The 12,763-nt window shown below is 40.6% G+C and overlaps 1 protein-coding gene across 1 annotated transcript; it reads left to right on the forward strand.

Annotated features, from left to right (window-relative positions):
• Positions 1 to 2,458: 2,458 nt before the first annotated feature.
• LOC121865799 (vicilin-like seed storage protein At2g18540) lies at positions 2,459 to 11,564 on the forward strand. Its single transcript, XM_042365362.1, has 6 exons — positions 2,459 to 2,473; positions 2,623 to 2,694; positions 3,321 to 3,455; positions 5,072 to 5,268; positions 5,452 to 5,653; positions 11,415 to 11,564. Exons 1-6 carry the CDS (start codon positions 2,459 to 2,461, stop codon positions 11,541 to 11,543), a joined length of 750 nt encoding a protein of 249 aa, XP_042221296.1. The 3' UTR covers positions 11,544 to 11,564.
• Positions 11,565 to 12,763: the final 1,199 nt, after the last annotated feature.

Genomic DNA, 12,763 nt, shown 5'->3' on the forward strand with positions numbered 1-12,763 from the left:
ATGTTCCTTTAACAGGGTGAGAGTTCAACAAGAACTATCGCAGGAGTTTAAAACGTGCCCTAGAGATTGCAAGAGGTGCCGAGTTGAAAAGCAATGAAATATTCGGAGGTTTGATTTTTTCAGTACTGAGAGCATTTACTTGGGCTAACATACAGTACTGTAAATGTAAGGGTATTGTTAATTAGGAGGTGGTAATATTAGAAAGGGAAATTAATGGGTTCACAGGGTTCACAGGAATTACAGTATGCAGTGACTCTCGTTTATATGACACCTTATCGATTATGAAATTTGAGGATTCTTGAACTGCCTTCCGCAGAGATCTTCAATTGAGTTAACGAACAAAATTGATTCTTAATTTCACCAGGCTTAAACCTCAACATGTTTTCGCTTACTGGCAGACAGCAGCTTTAGTATCAGTCCGCCAATACATTAATGGGATACAAGGGCAATTACTTTCAACCTTTTAAGTAAATATAAAGAAGTTTATACTGTTAATAATTTTAAAGAAGTTTAATGTTAATTTTTTAGTCATTTAACAATTACAGTATTGAACATAATTGAAGGTAAAGTGACTAGTTTAAAAGCAACATCGGCCTCTTAACACAGCAAACAGGCGTTAGTCTCTCTGCTTTTCTTTCCATTAACATCTTTGTGAGACTCTCTTCAATAAAGCTTGCTTTTTCTGTGTTTCCAAGCAAATTAATGAGTGTTTTGATATATTTTACATAAGCAATATAAAATACTAAGGTAATGTTGGTTAAAAATAATCTGAGAAGCTTACCAGAGAACTAAAATTTTATAGAATTGCAGCAATAATTGCCATGGGGTGACTTCTCTTCCACCCCAATGCCTTCTCTTCTTCCTTCTCCTCCACCCCCATTGTAATTCCCATCATCATCATCATCATCCAGGAGCCTTCTACATACACACCTCAAAGTAAGTGAACTTTTCTACCATTTTTGTTGAATTTAGGAAATTTTCGGTGAGCTGGAACCAATTACCCAAAAACCCATTGAAACTATGGTTTCGGTTAACGAACTTTTCGGTTAACGAACGACCTTCTGGAACGGATTGAGTTCGTTAACCGAGGGGTCACTGTATTGGTGCTTATTGTTTATCAGAACTATTTCACCATTAAACAGCTAATAAATGTTTAATGTTCGTGAGTTGTAATGGGTTGTGGAGGTTGTGTTGATTTTTATTTGCAAAGAAGCTATTCGGGTTTACTTACATTTTGAAATGTGCAGATATAATGGCCCTTTCCCCCAAAAAACTAACTTTACTTTAATCATTGATATCTTATGAAATGATAGTGTGCTGTATTTGCATCACCTGGCTGTATTTATATACAGTATACTATCCTTCATATATGGTCACTCTATGTATGTATTGTATATTGGTGCATCCCTCTTAATGGCCAAAATCCACATGTACAGCACCTAGAATTTGAAATTCCTTTTAGTTATTAAACTTGTAGTATGGTAAGCATTTCCTTTGTGCATCTTTGTTCTTAGATTAGTTCTTCCTGTTCATCCACAATTTCTTCCTCACTTGTATAGCAGTAAACATAGAATTTTTTTAAATAAAGTATGTTTCTTTTTCATGGGACTACTTTGCCACTACCAAACCCTATTATTTTGAGTGAACTCTACCTACTTAAATGCATTCTTTGTAAAGTACAGTAGATAGCAACTGTACACTCTTCAAGTTTTCGATGTCCATTCTTACAATGAAACCTCCATATAATGGATTCCTCTCTCCATATAATCTGTTAGATGGGGTTTCATATCAAATGGATCCTCAATATAAGAGACTTTTATCTCTATCTAACATACTGTAGTTCATTAGATGTGGGATTCACATAAAACGGGTCCTCTATATAGCGGAGTCTCCTTTCTACATTGTCCGTTAAATAGAGGTTTCACTGTAGTGTACAGTAATTTAATTTTGCAATGGGTAACAACAAACAGTATAGTACAAGTATTGCACCCTTTTTTACTCATAAACCTTATTACCAGACTTGAATCAATCAGAACTGTACTGGTATAATTGCAGATTTATGAAATGTATGTACAGTACAGTATTTATATTTACTGTACGAGGCAGTGGTGAAAGATTACTGTATTAAATGAATGGTTTGATTAATGTTAGTCCTCATATACTGAGATCACATACTGTACTGTACTGGGAATGGTAATTATTGGAGAGCGGTTCTTAGTATGACAGCGCTTGACGTATATACCAATATTGTTAACAGTGGCCTGGCATTCTTAAAAAAAAAATTACTTTTGTGATGTGGTTTAATCAAAGATGGCATTTATTGTTTAGCTTTAATCAAGAATATTAAGTTGTTAATCCCTGGAATGTTCTTCAATGGTGGCTTCATCATATCTTCATTGTTTTATGCCCATTTCTCTTGTCAGGTTTCTATCTCTCAGATAATTCGTGACTTCTCCCCATGTCAGAATTACCTGTAAGTATTTCATAGTTAAATTTATGGAGGGGTTAGTGTATGTTCCATCATATTAAGATAAATCAAATGCATGCAGCAAATTTCGTGTTTCATCTTGAAAAAAAGCTGAACTATGTCAATAATATATTAACTCACTGTATTTATTTCAGACTCCAGACTCCCAGAGAGTTCGGATAAAGCCCCCTGCCAGAACCCCACCTGCAACTTGTACTTCAGATAAGGTACTGTATTTTCAAACTTGGGTGTTTTTTTGTATTTTTCTTATTACTGTTATAGTTGTGCTGTCCAACTGAGTCATAAACTCAATTAAAAGAGATATAAATAGGGATTAAAAATATAAGGAGTGAGCTTGATCATCTTTATTTCTCTTCCACAATTTGGTGATGTGAACTACAGGCAGTCCCCGAGTTATGAATGGGATCCAATACATTCACTACAAAAATCTCTAAGATCCCATATTTTACATTACTTTACTTTCATTATTCTGTATTGTTTAACATCACTTTATTTACAGTATTTACATTATTTGTTATGTATGGGATATTATTGTTGTTTTATATGGATGGCATTCTATACTTTAATCTCTTCTACTTATCACTTCAACTGGAAGAAGCAGTTGCTGAGCATTTAGACATTTTGGAAAGGTCGGCATTTGCTAAACTCCAGGGGAATTGTAGCAGTAAGTGGATATGTCCTTGATTTGAGTGACACCTTGTTTGCAGCTGGGGAAATGTGCAGTAGTATTACATACTGCATATGGTATACTCTATATACAATATACACTTTCCTTTGTTCTGAATGATGCCTTTACTAAATTTTATAATTGATATATTTTTTTCCTATGTAGGTTATTCGACCAAAGAAGATTTTACTCAGCAGCAGCAGCAGTACCCATGGTAGCTCTCGTGATACACCAAAAACTTTCTCAAGAAGTCGGCTGATGCTTACCTCGTCATCCTCGGTAAAACACAAGATACAAAAGGTTTTGCATACAGTATTTATTATATACAGGAACACCCTGGTTAATGAGAGGGCTAAGGACTGACGGCAGTTGTTTAAAACCTGAAAAGTAATTCACTATAGCACTGTTCGTCATACACCGATGTTACTGAAAATAGATTCAAGACATGGCAACAGTGCAGCAGCAACTGCAACATTAGAAATATATAATTCTTATGCTAACAGCCATTATATTTTAGTGTATTTTGTTCTAAGTCTTTTAATGAATAAGATAATAACTGTAGCAGTATTTTATTTTTATTATCAAAAGTATCATGTAAATTGGACTCTCTCTCTCTCTCTCTCTCTCTCTCTCTCTCTCTCTCTCTCTCTCTCTCTCTCTCTCTCTCTCTCTCTCTCTCTCTCTCTCTCTCTCTCTCTCTCTCTCTCTCTCTCTCTCTCTCTCTCTCTCTCTCTCTCTCTCTCTCCCTCTCTCTCTCTCTCTCTCTCTCTTCTCTCTCTCTCTCTCTCTCTCTCTCTCTCTCTCTCTCTCTCTCTCTCTCTCTCTCTCTCTCTCTCTCTCTCTCTCTCTCTCTCTCTCTCTCTCCCTCTCTCTCTCTCTCTCTCTCTCTCTCTCTCTCTCTCTCTCTCTCTCTCTCTCTCTCTCTCTCTCTCTCTCCCTCTCTCTCTCTCTCTCTCTCTCTCTCTCTCTCTCTCCTCTCTCTCTCTCTCTCTCTCTCTCTCTCTCTCTCTCTCTCTCTCTCTCTCTCTCTCTCTCTCTCTCTCTCTCTCTCTCTCTCTCTCTCTCTCTCTCTCTCTCTCTCTCTCTCTCTCTCTCTCTCTCTCTCTCTCTCTCTCTCTCTCTCTCTCTCTCTCCCTCCCTCTCTCTCTCTCTCTCTCTCTCTCTCTCTCCTCTCCCCTCTCTCTCTCTCTCTCCCTCTCTCTCTCTCTCTCTCTCTCTCTCTCTCTCTCTCTCTCTCTCTCTCTCTCTCTCTCTCTCTCTCTCTCTCTCCTCTCTCTCTCTCTCTCTCTCTCTCTCTCTCTCTCTCTCTCTCTCTCTCTCTCTCTCTCTCTCTCTCTCTCTCTCTCTCTCTCTCTCTCTCTCTCTCTCTCTCTCTCTCTCTCTCTCTCTCTCTCTCTCTCTCTCTCTCTCTCTCTCTCTCTCTCTCTCTCTCTCTCTCTCTCTCTCTCTCTCTCTCTCTCTCTCTCTCTCTCTCTCTCTCTCTCTCTCTCTCTCTCTCTCTCTCTCTCTCTCTCTCTCTCTCTCTCTCTCTCTCTCTCTCTCTCTCTCTCTCTCTCTCTCTCTCTCTCTCTCTCTCTCTCTCTCTCTCTCTCTCTCTCTCTCCCTGTCTCTCTCTCTCCCTCCCCGCTACCAAGTGGTCGTCCAGAGGCTCCGCCCACAATTGTGTGAAATGAGTGACGAACAGTGCTATAGAAACCTTGTCATCACGGGGGTTAGGTTCTGAACTGCTTCACAAAACCCCAAGTTTGCTATGATTTTGCCTAAAATAAAGATTACAAACTCCTGTGACTTTCATACTATATTTGCCAGTGTATGTTTGTATTTTTCAAATTCTTTTTACTGTATTATTATTATTATTATTATATATTTTCATTCTTCATAATCAAGTTTTGAAGTTTAATCATGTTTTATTACAGAAATTTGGTGACCCAAATGAAGCTAAATACCCAACGAACATAGTTACTGGAATAACATCATTCATCAAAATACAACCAGCAAAGCCATCACGTGAGGAGAAGCGACAAACAGGACTGCAAAAGAAGAGGGATCGAGAGGATGAGACGATAAAAAAGAAAGAAGAATTATTAAAATTGAAAGCAGAGGGGCAGAAAAGGTTGGTCAGGAGATAAATATCTAGAAATATGAAAGTCAGAGCTGTTCTTAGGATTCATAATTCAAGTTTTATCTGAGTGTCAAATGGATTGTTGCATGAATAATGGGAGAACAAGGTGTTGGGTGGTTTAATGAATCTTGTATGAATTGTCATTAATTTTATTCAATTATTATTTTATAACAGACGCAACGAGGAAAGGATGAAGCGGGTACAGGAAGCTCGTGAAGAAAGAGAGCGTAAGGCTATAGAAGCAAAGAAACAACAAGACAGAGATAGAAAGAACAGAGAGGAGCGACTAAGAGAACAGCAGCAGCAGCACAGAAAGCAGCAACTTCTTGCTAAGAGACGTGCAGAAGAGGCTAGAGTTAAGAAGATTAAAGAACAGGTAGGTTTAAGCAGTAACCTTGGAAATTAAATTATTCATAGTTGCGTTGAATTTAAAACTCTCGTATATATTTACTATACAGTAAACCCTCGATAAATCAGCACATCTGGGCTCTGGCCTTGCTGAGGTATACCAGATTCTGACTTATCGAGGCCTTTCCCCCTTCATACAAAAATCATCGACCCATATGTGTGTGTGTACAGGTAATTACTAAATATACAAAAAGTAACACTTACCAGCACTGCAGGCGAAGAATGGAGCATCATTGTAGGTGACACAGAGGTATGGTAGGTGACACAGAGGTATGGTAGGTGACACAGGCATGGTAGGTGACACAGGCATGGTAGGTGACAGGCATGGTAGGTGACACAGGCATGGTAGGTGACACAGGCATGGTAGGTGACACAGGCATGGTAGGTGACACAGGTGTGGTAGGTAACACAGATTCATGGTAGGTGACACAGAGGTATGGTAGGTGACACACAGGCATGGTAGGTGACACACAGGCATGGTAGGTGACACACAGGCATGGTAGGTGACACACAGGCATGGTAGGTGACACACAGGCATGGTAGGTGACACAGAGGTATGGTAGGTGACACACAGGCATGGTAGGTGACACACAGGCATGGTAGGTGACACAGAGGTATGGTAGGTGACACACAGGCATGGTAGGTGACACAGAGGTATGGTAGGTGACACACAGGCATGGTAGGTGAGACACAGGCATGGTAGGTGACACAGAGGTATGGTAGGTGACACAGGCTACCAGATATGCCGAGATTTTTGCTGTTGACAACACAATATACATAATGTATGTCGTTTCTCACTCTTGATTTTTTTTTTTTACTATTTACGGTTATTTATTATTATTACTGTTATTTTGTTTATTAAAATTTTTATTAATTTTAATTAATTACACCGGTCAACGCAATTTTTCTGGCACAAGGTTTTTAAACGGATTTTAAGTAAATTTGGGGTGTAGAATCCAAATATGACTGGTTTTTGTCTATCACATCAGGTTTTTGAGATATACCATATTGCACTTTTGCTGGGAAACGTAAACTTTTGGATCAAAATTGACGGTTTAAACATGTATACATAAATTTTTTCAGCATTATAATTTGTATTTTTCTATAACCAAAAATTTTTAATATCAAATTGGAAAGTTAATGCACATATAATATTTAAATGTAACATTGAAGGGTGAAAAAAAACAATTAATGTGCGGTAGAAATAGTGCAAGTATTAAGATCAAGTTACAGTTACATAAACTTCCTCTTTTTGGCCGATCTCTTATGTACAGCTTCTGGAATGTCTCTCATCAAACTCCAGCAGTAGTCCGCCATCATGTTCGAGTCCCATCGACCTTGGTAACGTTCTTCCATTACTTTAATGTCTTGATGAAAGCGCTCCCCTTGCTCCTCGCTCACTTCTCCCAGATTTTCTGGAAACTCGTCCAAGTGACTGTGTAAGTAGTGAACCTTGATACTCATTCTGCATCCAAGTGCTTGTAAACTCAAGAGCAGCTCTTCCACAATTTCTTGATAGTTGTCCGCTTTCTTGTTCCCTAAGAAGTTCCGCACCACATTAGAGAAAGCATTCCAAGTTCTTGCCTGTGCCTCAGTCATTGTTGCAAGGAAGTGTGGATCTCTGAGTAGTGTTCTTATTTGAGGTCCATCAAAAATCCCTGCCTTTTTCTTCTCGTCGCTAAGACTTGGAAAGGTTGAGCATATATATCTGAAACACTCTCCACTATGATCAAGAGCCTTGACGAATTGCTTCATGATCCCAAGTTTTATGTGCAGAGGAGGAAGGACAATGTTTTTCCTGTCAACCAGAGGATCGTTAATGATATTCTTGTCACCAGGCATCAAACTATGTCTTGGTGGCCAATTCTTTTTCACCCAATGGTCTGCTGTAGCCCTGCTGTCCCAGTAGCACAGAAAACAGGGGTATTTTGTGTACCCTCCTTGCTGGCCCAATAGAAAGTTTACCATTTTCAAGTCCACACAAATTAACCATTCATGAGCATGGTATTGCAACCTCTCTAGAACAGTCTTAAAGTTTTCATACTCTTCTTTAATTTGTACAGAATGTCCGATTGGAATTGAACCATACAGTTGTACCCCACTTAACGTGGTCAATAGAACCCAGAGGGTCCCGTGCTAAGTGAAATCCGCGTTAAGTGAACAACAGAACATATGGGATTAATTCCAATAGAACCCAGCCCGACCCCCAAACTCCACTTTTTGACGACAAATAACTATGTTGTAGTAAAAATTCTATCTTAACTTTATGATGGCATGAAAAAACAAGTAATATAGAAGAGGTTAGGTTAGGAAAGATAAAGGTTAACATAGGAAAAATAAAGAATAGGTTAAAAAACGAAAAATTTTGCGGAACACTTACGGTAGTAGAAGAGATGGGTCGGCATACGGGGATGGAGGCTGGTTCCGAGGCAGAGGGCAGATTACTGGCCCTCAGGTGAATCACCATTACTAGGTGAATCACCATTACTAGGTGAATCAACATCACTGTCACTTACAGTTGTCAGGGCTTCCCTGACAAATCCCTCAAAGTCAACTTCACTTTCACTATCACTGGCTTGGGCTGGCTGTGGTGGGTTGCGGGCGAAGAAATCTGTTATGCTTTGCTGACGGCTGGTGTTGATGTTGTCGTGATACACCTTGATGTACGGCTCCATAGCCTGCACCAGTCGGGTATGGAAGACGTCATAGCGTTCATCGTCATTGTCGCGGGAAAGGACGGACTTAATTTTTTCTGTAAACTCTATGACACACTTAATATCACTATGACTTAAACTAGGTTCTTCGGAGAATGACGCACCTTCTTCCTCCTCTTCACTGGCGTGTTCTTCTTCCAACATCTCGTCGGCAGTCACTTCAGGATCTTTGATCACCTCCAGGATGTCTTCGTTGGTGGTCTCGGAGAAGCCTTCAGCTGTAATATTGAGCGCAGCTTCTCTGGCAAGGTCCACTGCTACTGCAACAGTCTGAACCTCACCAGTCACAGGTTCACTCCTCCTCTCACCTGGTATGCCATGCAACACATGTCTCCATGCGTGACGAATCGTAGCAATAGTCAGCAGATCCCATGCCTCCACCAAGAAGTCTACAGCTTGTTTAACGTTAAACTTCTTCCAAAATTGTTTGACGAGAAGTTCTTGAGTCGCCGCCTCTTGTTCCTTGTCCTCGTCGCTTTTGCTCTCGCTGTCGGTGTCACCCAGCTTACGCAACTCATCCTTGGTGTTGGTAGAGTCGTTCAGGAGCTTGAACTTCTTTGCAGAGTACGCAGCTTTCACATTGCAGATCAACTCCTGGTCCATGGGCTGGATTAATGACGTAGTGTTGGGAGGAAGGAAGACCACTTTTACGTTGGGGTGACGATCCATAAGTAGGGGCGAGTGTCCTGGTGCGTTGTCAAGGAGCAACAAAATATTGAATGAAACATTCTGTTGCTCGCAGAATTTCTGCACGTCAGGAACAAAACAGTTGTCAAACCAGAAGAGGGACAGAGAAGAGGACATCCACGCCTTACGTGCGGTTAGCCAGTGGACATTAAGCTTGTTCATGTCCATATTCTTGTAGGCGTGCGGCTTGCGGGCTTTGTGAATCACCGATAACTTTGGTTTACAGGTACCGGAGGCATTGGTGGTAAACAGGACGGTGATGCGTTCCTTCTGCATCTTCCGGCCCCTTACCTTGCTGGCAGACTGGACAACGAAGGTCTTGGAAGGTAACTTTTTCCAGAAAAGACCAGATTCGTCCATGTTAAACACCTGGTCGTCACTGTACTGTCCTTCCTCCATAATCTCACGTAAAAACGGAGGAAAATCTCTAGCCGCCGCACGGTCAGCACTCGCTTCCTCACCACCAATGTTGATGTTGGTGATCTTGTTCCTCTTCTTAAACCTATGCAGCCAACCAGAGGAAGCATTGAAGGGTTTGGGCTCTGCAATTCCCAGTTTACGTGTCACTGCTGCGTATAGCTCACGTGCGTACTCCTGCACTGAGCGCGTGTCCACCGCCATGTTGCGTCGCGCCTGACGCACCAAATAACTCACCAGCAAATTTTCCACTTTTGCCAGCACCCTGTTCTGGCAATACCTGATAGATGAAGCACCTGCAGACTTTGTGATTTTCATGTGCTCTTTGATCTTGGCTGCATCCTTCTTGATTGTACGAATCGTAGATTCGTTGACGCCATGCTGGCGCGCGAGATCAACTTGCCGTCTTCCTTTCTCCAAATCTTGAACAATTTGGTACTTCACCTCGTAGCTTAATGAACGTCGTGTCTTCTTTGGCTTAGTGCCGCTGGGTCCAGGTAAGGAAAGGTCTCTCTCTGGGGGCGGTGGTGGTCCGGCGGAAGCCATTTTACGGAACAATGGATGCGCGTTAACCCGGGGTGGCCTTGAGGGATGAAACTGCCGCGGCTAGGTCAAGCGTCGTCTCTCCTCCCTCCCTCCCTCCCTCGGGGTGGTCACGTCATAATACTTTAAGCCAATTACAGCTAGCAGCAGAGGGGGGTAGGGCTGCATGGCCAATCACAGTCCGAGACGTCATATGACGTCAGTGATAACGCAACAAAGACACACACTGCGCAACCTTACCGCGCCGCTTGCCCAAGCGGAGGGAGGAGGAGGGAGAGGCAGGCAGGCGGGCGGGCGGGTGGCGCGTGGGCAAAATGTAAAAATAGCATCTCGAGCCGGACACTCACCGCGTATATGTGGAAAAAATCCGTGTTAAGTGAAAGTTCAGCTTTGGCAGGGCACCGCGTATATGCGAAAACGCGCTAAGTGAAACCGCGTTAGGCGGGGTAAAACTGTACTTGTTTCCGTTATGAAGAAGAACACATTTCAAGCTCCTTTTAGAACTGTCAATAAAAAGTCTCCAATCCTTACTATCATATGCTGGTAGTCCCATGGAGAGAAGAAGTCCTTCTACATCATTACAAAAACAAGCTGGTCATATGAATGAAAGTACTTCCGCAGTTGCTCTTCTCTGTTGCGATAAAAGGAGACACTCGTGCCAGGTTTTAAGAGTCGTTTCTCTTGAAGCCTGGAAGCTAACAATTCAGCAGACTGTTTTGGCAAATTTAGATCTCTGACCAGATCATTCAATTCTGACTGAGTAAACAACGTTGGCTTTTCACAATCTTCACCAGATGGCTTGAAAAGATCAGTCTCTTCATCTTCATCAGTAGAAACAGGTGAATTCCGGTCTATATCCTCAATCTCTGGTAGCTCAGTAAATTCTGGCACGTTACGTGATGGAGCAAATCTGAGATCAGATTTGGATTCAGCACCTTAAAGTTAGTAAAAAACAGTTAAAAGGTTTCATGCCAGAAAAAAAAAATATTTTTTTGTAGACCAGTGTTATTATTATTACCCCCCTGTATTATTATTATTATTATTATTATTATTATTATTATTATTATTATTATTATTATTATTATTATTATTATTATTATTATTATTATTATTATTATTATTATTATTATTATTATTATATCTTCGCCCCCCCCAGGCCCTGATGTGGGTCAAGTGACCTGTGCCCGGGTGGGCTAATCCCCGTAAAAAAAAAGAAACCATTCCGAGAACATATCCATGCCGAGTTGTATAAAATTCCGAGTTATCGAGGGTTTACAGTATATTAAAAGTCAGGTTACATACACTTCATCTTTCTGTGTATTTTTTCTTTAAAATGATTGTGACTCCATTTCTAATTTATGAAACCAGGAAGAAGAACGAAGGAAACAGGAAGAGGAGTCAAGGAAATTAAAGGAAGAAGAAAAGCAAAATGAGGAGGAAAAACTATTATATCTGGCAGAGCAACGCCGTCGTCAAGAGGAAGAAAGGAAACGGTAAGTGTATTAAATAAAATTACAGTAAACCCTGCCAATACTGTACCAAACTAATCCATACAAGCTCTGTCCATTATTGGGAGAATTTTCATTTTCCCCCATTCCCCACCACATGATTTATGGCTATAACAGGCTCTGTTGCAATGAAGACTGTCTATCAAATGAGAGCCCTGCTATGTTAGACAGCTACTTCTACAGTGGCACCTTTTAATTGATGGATCTCCACAGGTACTCTGTGTGGGAAAATTTCTGAATACCAAGTTATTTCTGGGGAATATCACCTTATTTAATACCATTGTAGTGCAATAACCCTATCTGGTGTCAAGCAAGTGTGTTTTCAATTACAGTTTTTGTGCTTATCTTGTAAGCACTTTCTTCCATAGGAAACACAGCTGGTAAGGTACCATTTTGGTGGTTTCATGGTACCGTACATTTTATTCATTGCCCACTGCACAAACTGGAGACCATAACTCCACTGGTTGCTTTTATTAATGCACATCCAAGTACCTCAGTTTTGCTCGCCTGGTGCACCTCTCACTTCACTGAGGATTGCTCATTTTGGAACAAGCTGTGTACAGCCATCTCTCAATTTATATGGTAGTTACGTTCTTGAGAATGACCGTGTAAATCAAACCTAATTATCCCATAAATAAAGGAAATGGCGGGGGTTAGGGGAAGCGCTCCCTAAAAACTTTAATTTGTGGATCTATTTCCTTCAGTATGTTTTTTTTACAAAAATATATTAACAATAATAATACAATAATAGAAGCAAATCTAATAATACAGTAGTAAGAAAATAGATTTTAAATGAAAATTTGTGCGAACGTAAACATTGAATGATGGCTGAGATGGCATGCAGGAACTAGTGGTGGAGGAGAGGTGGGGGTTACTGGGGGAGTTAGTCATTTGAATCAGATGACAGAGCAGGTGAATGGGGAGAAGTGGGAGCTTTCGAGTTACCATATGTTGATGGCTGAGGTTAAGGTGATTGTTACTCTTTCCTTTTTTGTAAAGTAGGAAAGCAATGAGATGTAGAACTATGCTGCCTGGCGCAATGGGACTCTTTTGAAAACTGTGTTATTTAAAAATAGGTGTTAACTTAATGCTAGTGTTATTTTAAGAACATGCTAATTAAATCCGTGTAAAGTGAGAGGTGACTATACTGCTCCGAGCCCTCATGTCTGTGACTCATCTGTGAGGGTGTGTAAATTCATAAAATTAGAG

Source organism: Homarus americanus, unplaced genomic scaffold, assembly GCF_018991925.1.
Source record: "Homarus americanus isolate GMGI-L3 unplaced genomic scaffold, GMGI_Hamer_2.0 scaffold4898, whole genome shotgun sequence".
Classification (NCBI taxonomy): domain Eukaryota; kingdom Metazoa; phylum Arthropoda; class Malacostraca; order Decapoda; family Nephropidae; genus Homarus; species Homarus americanus.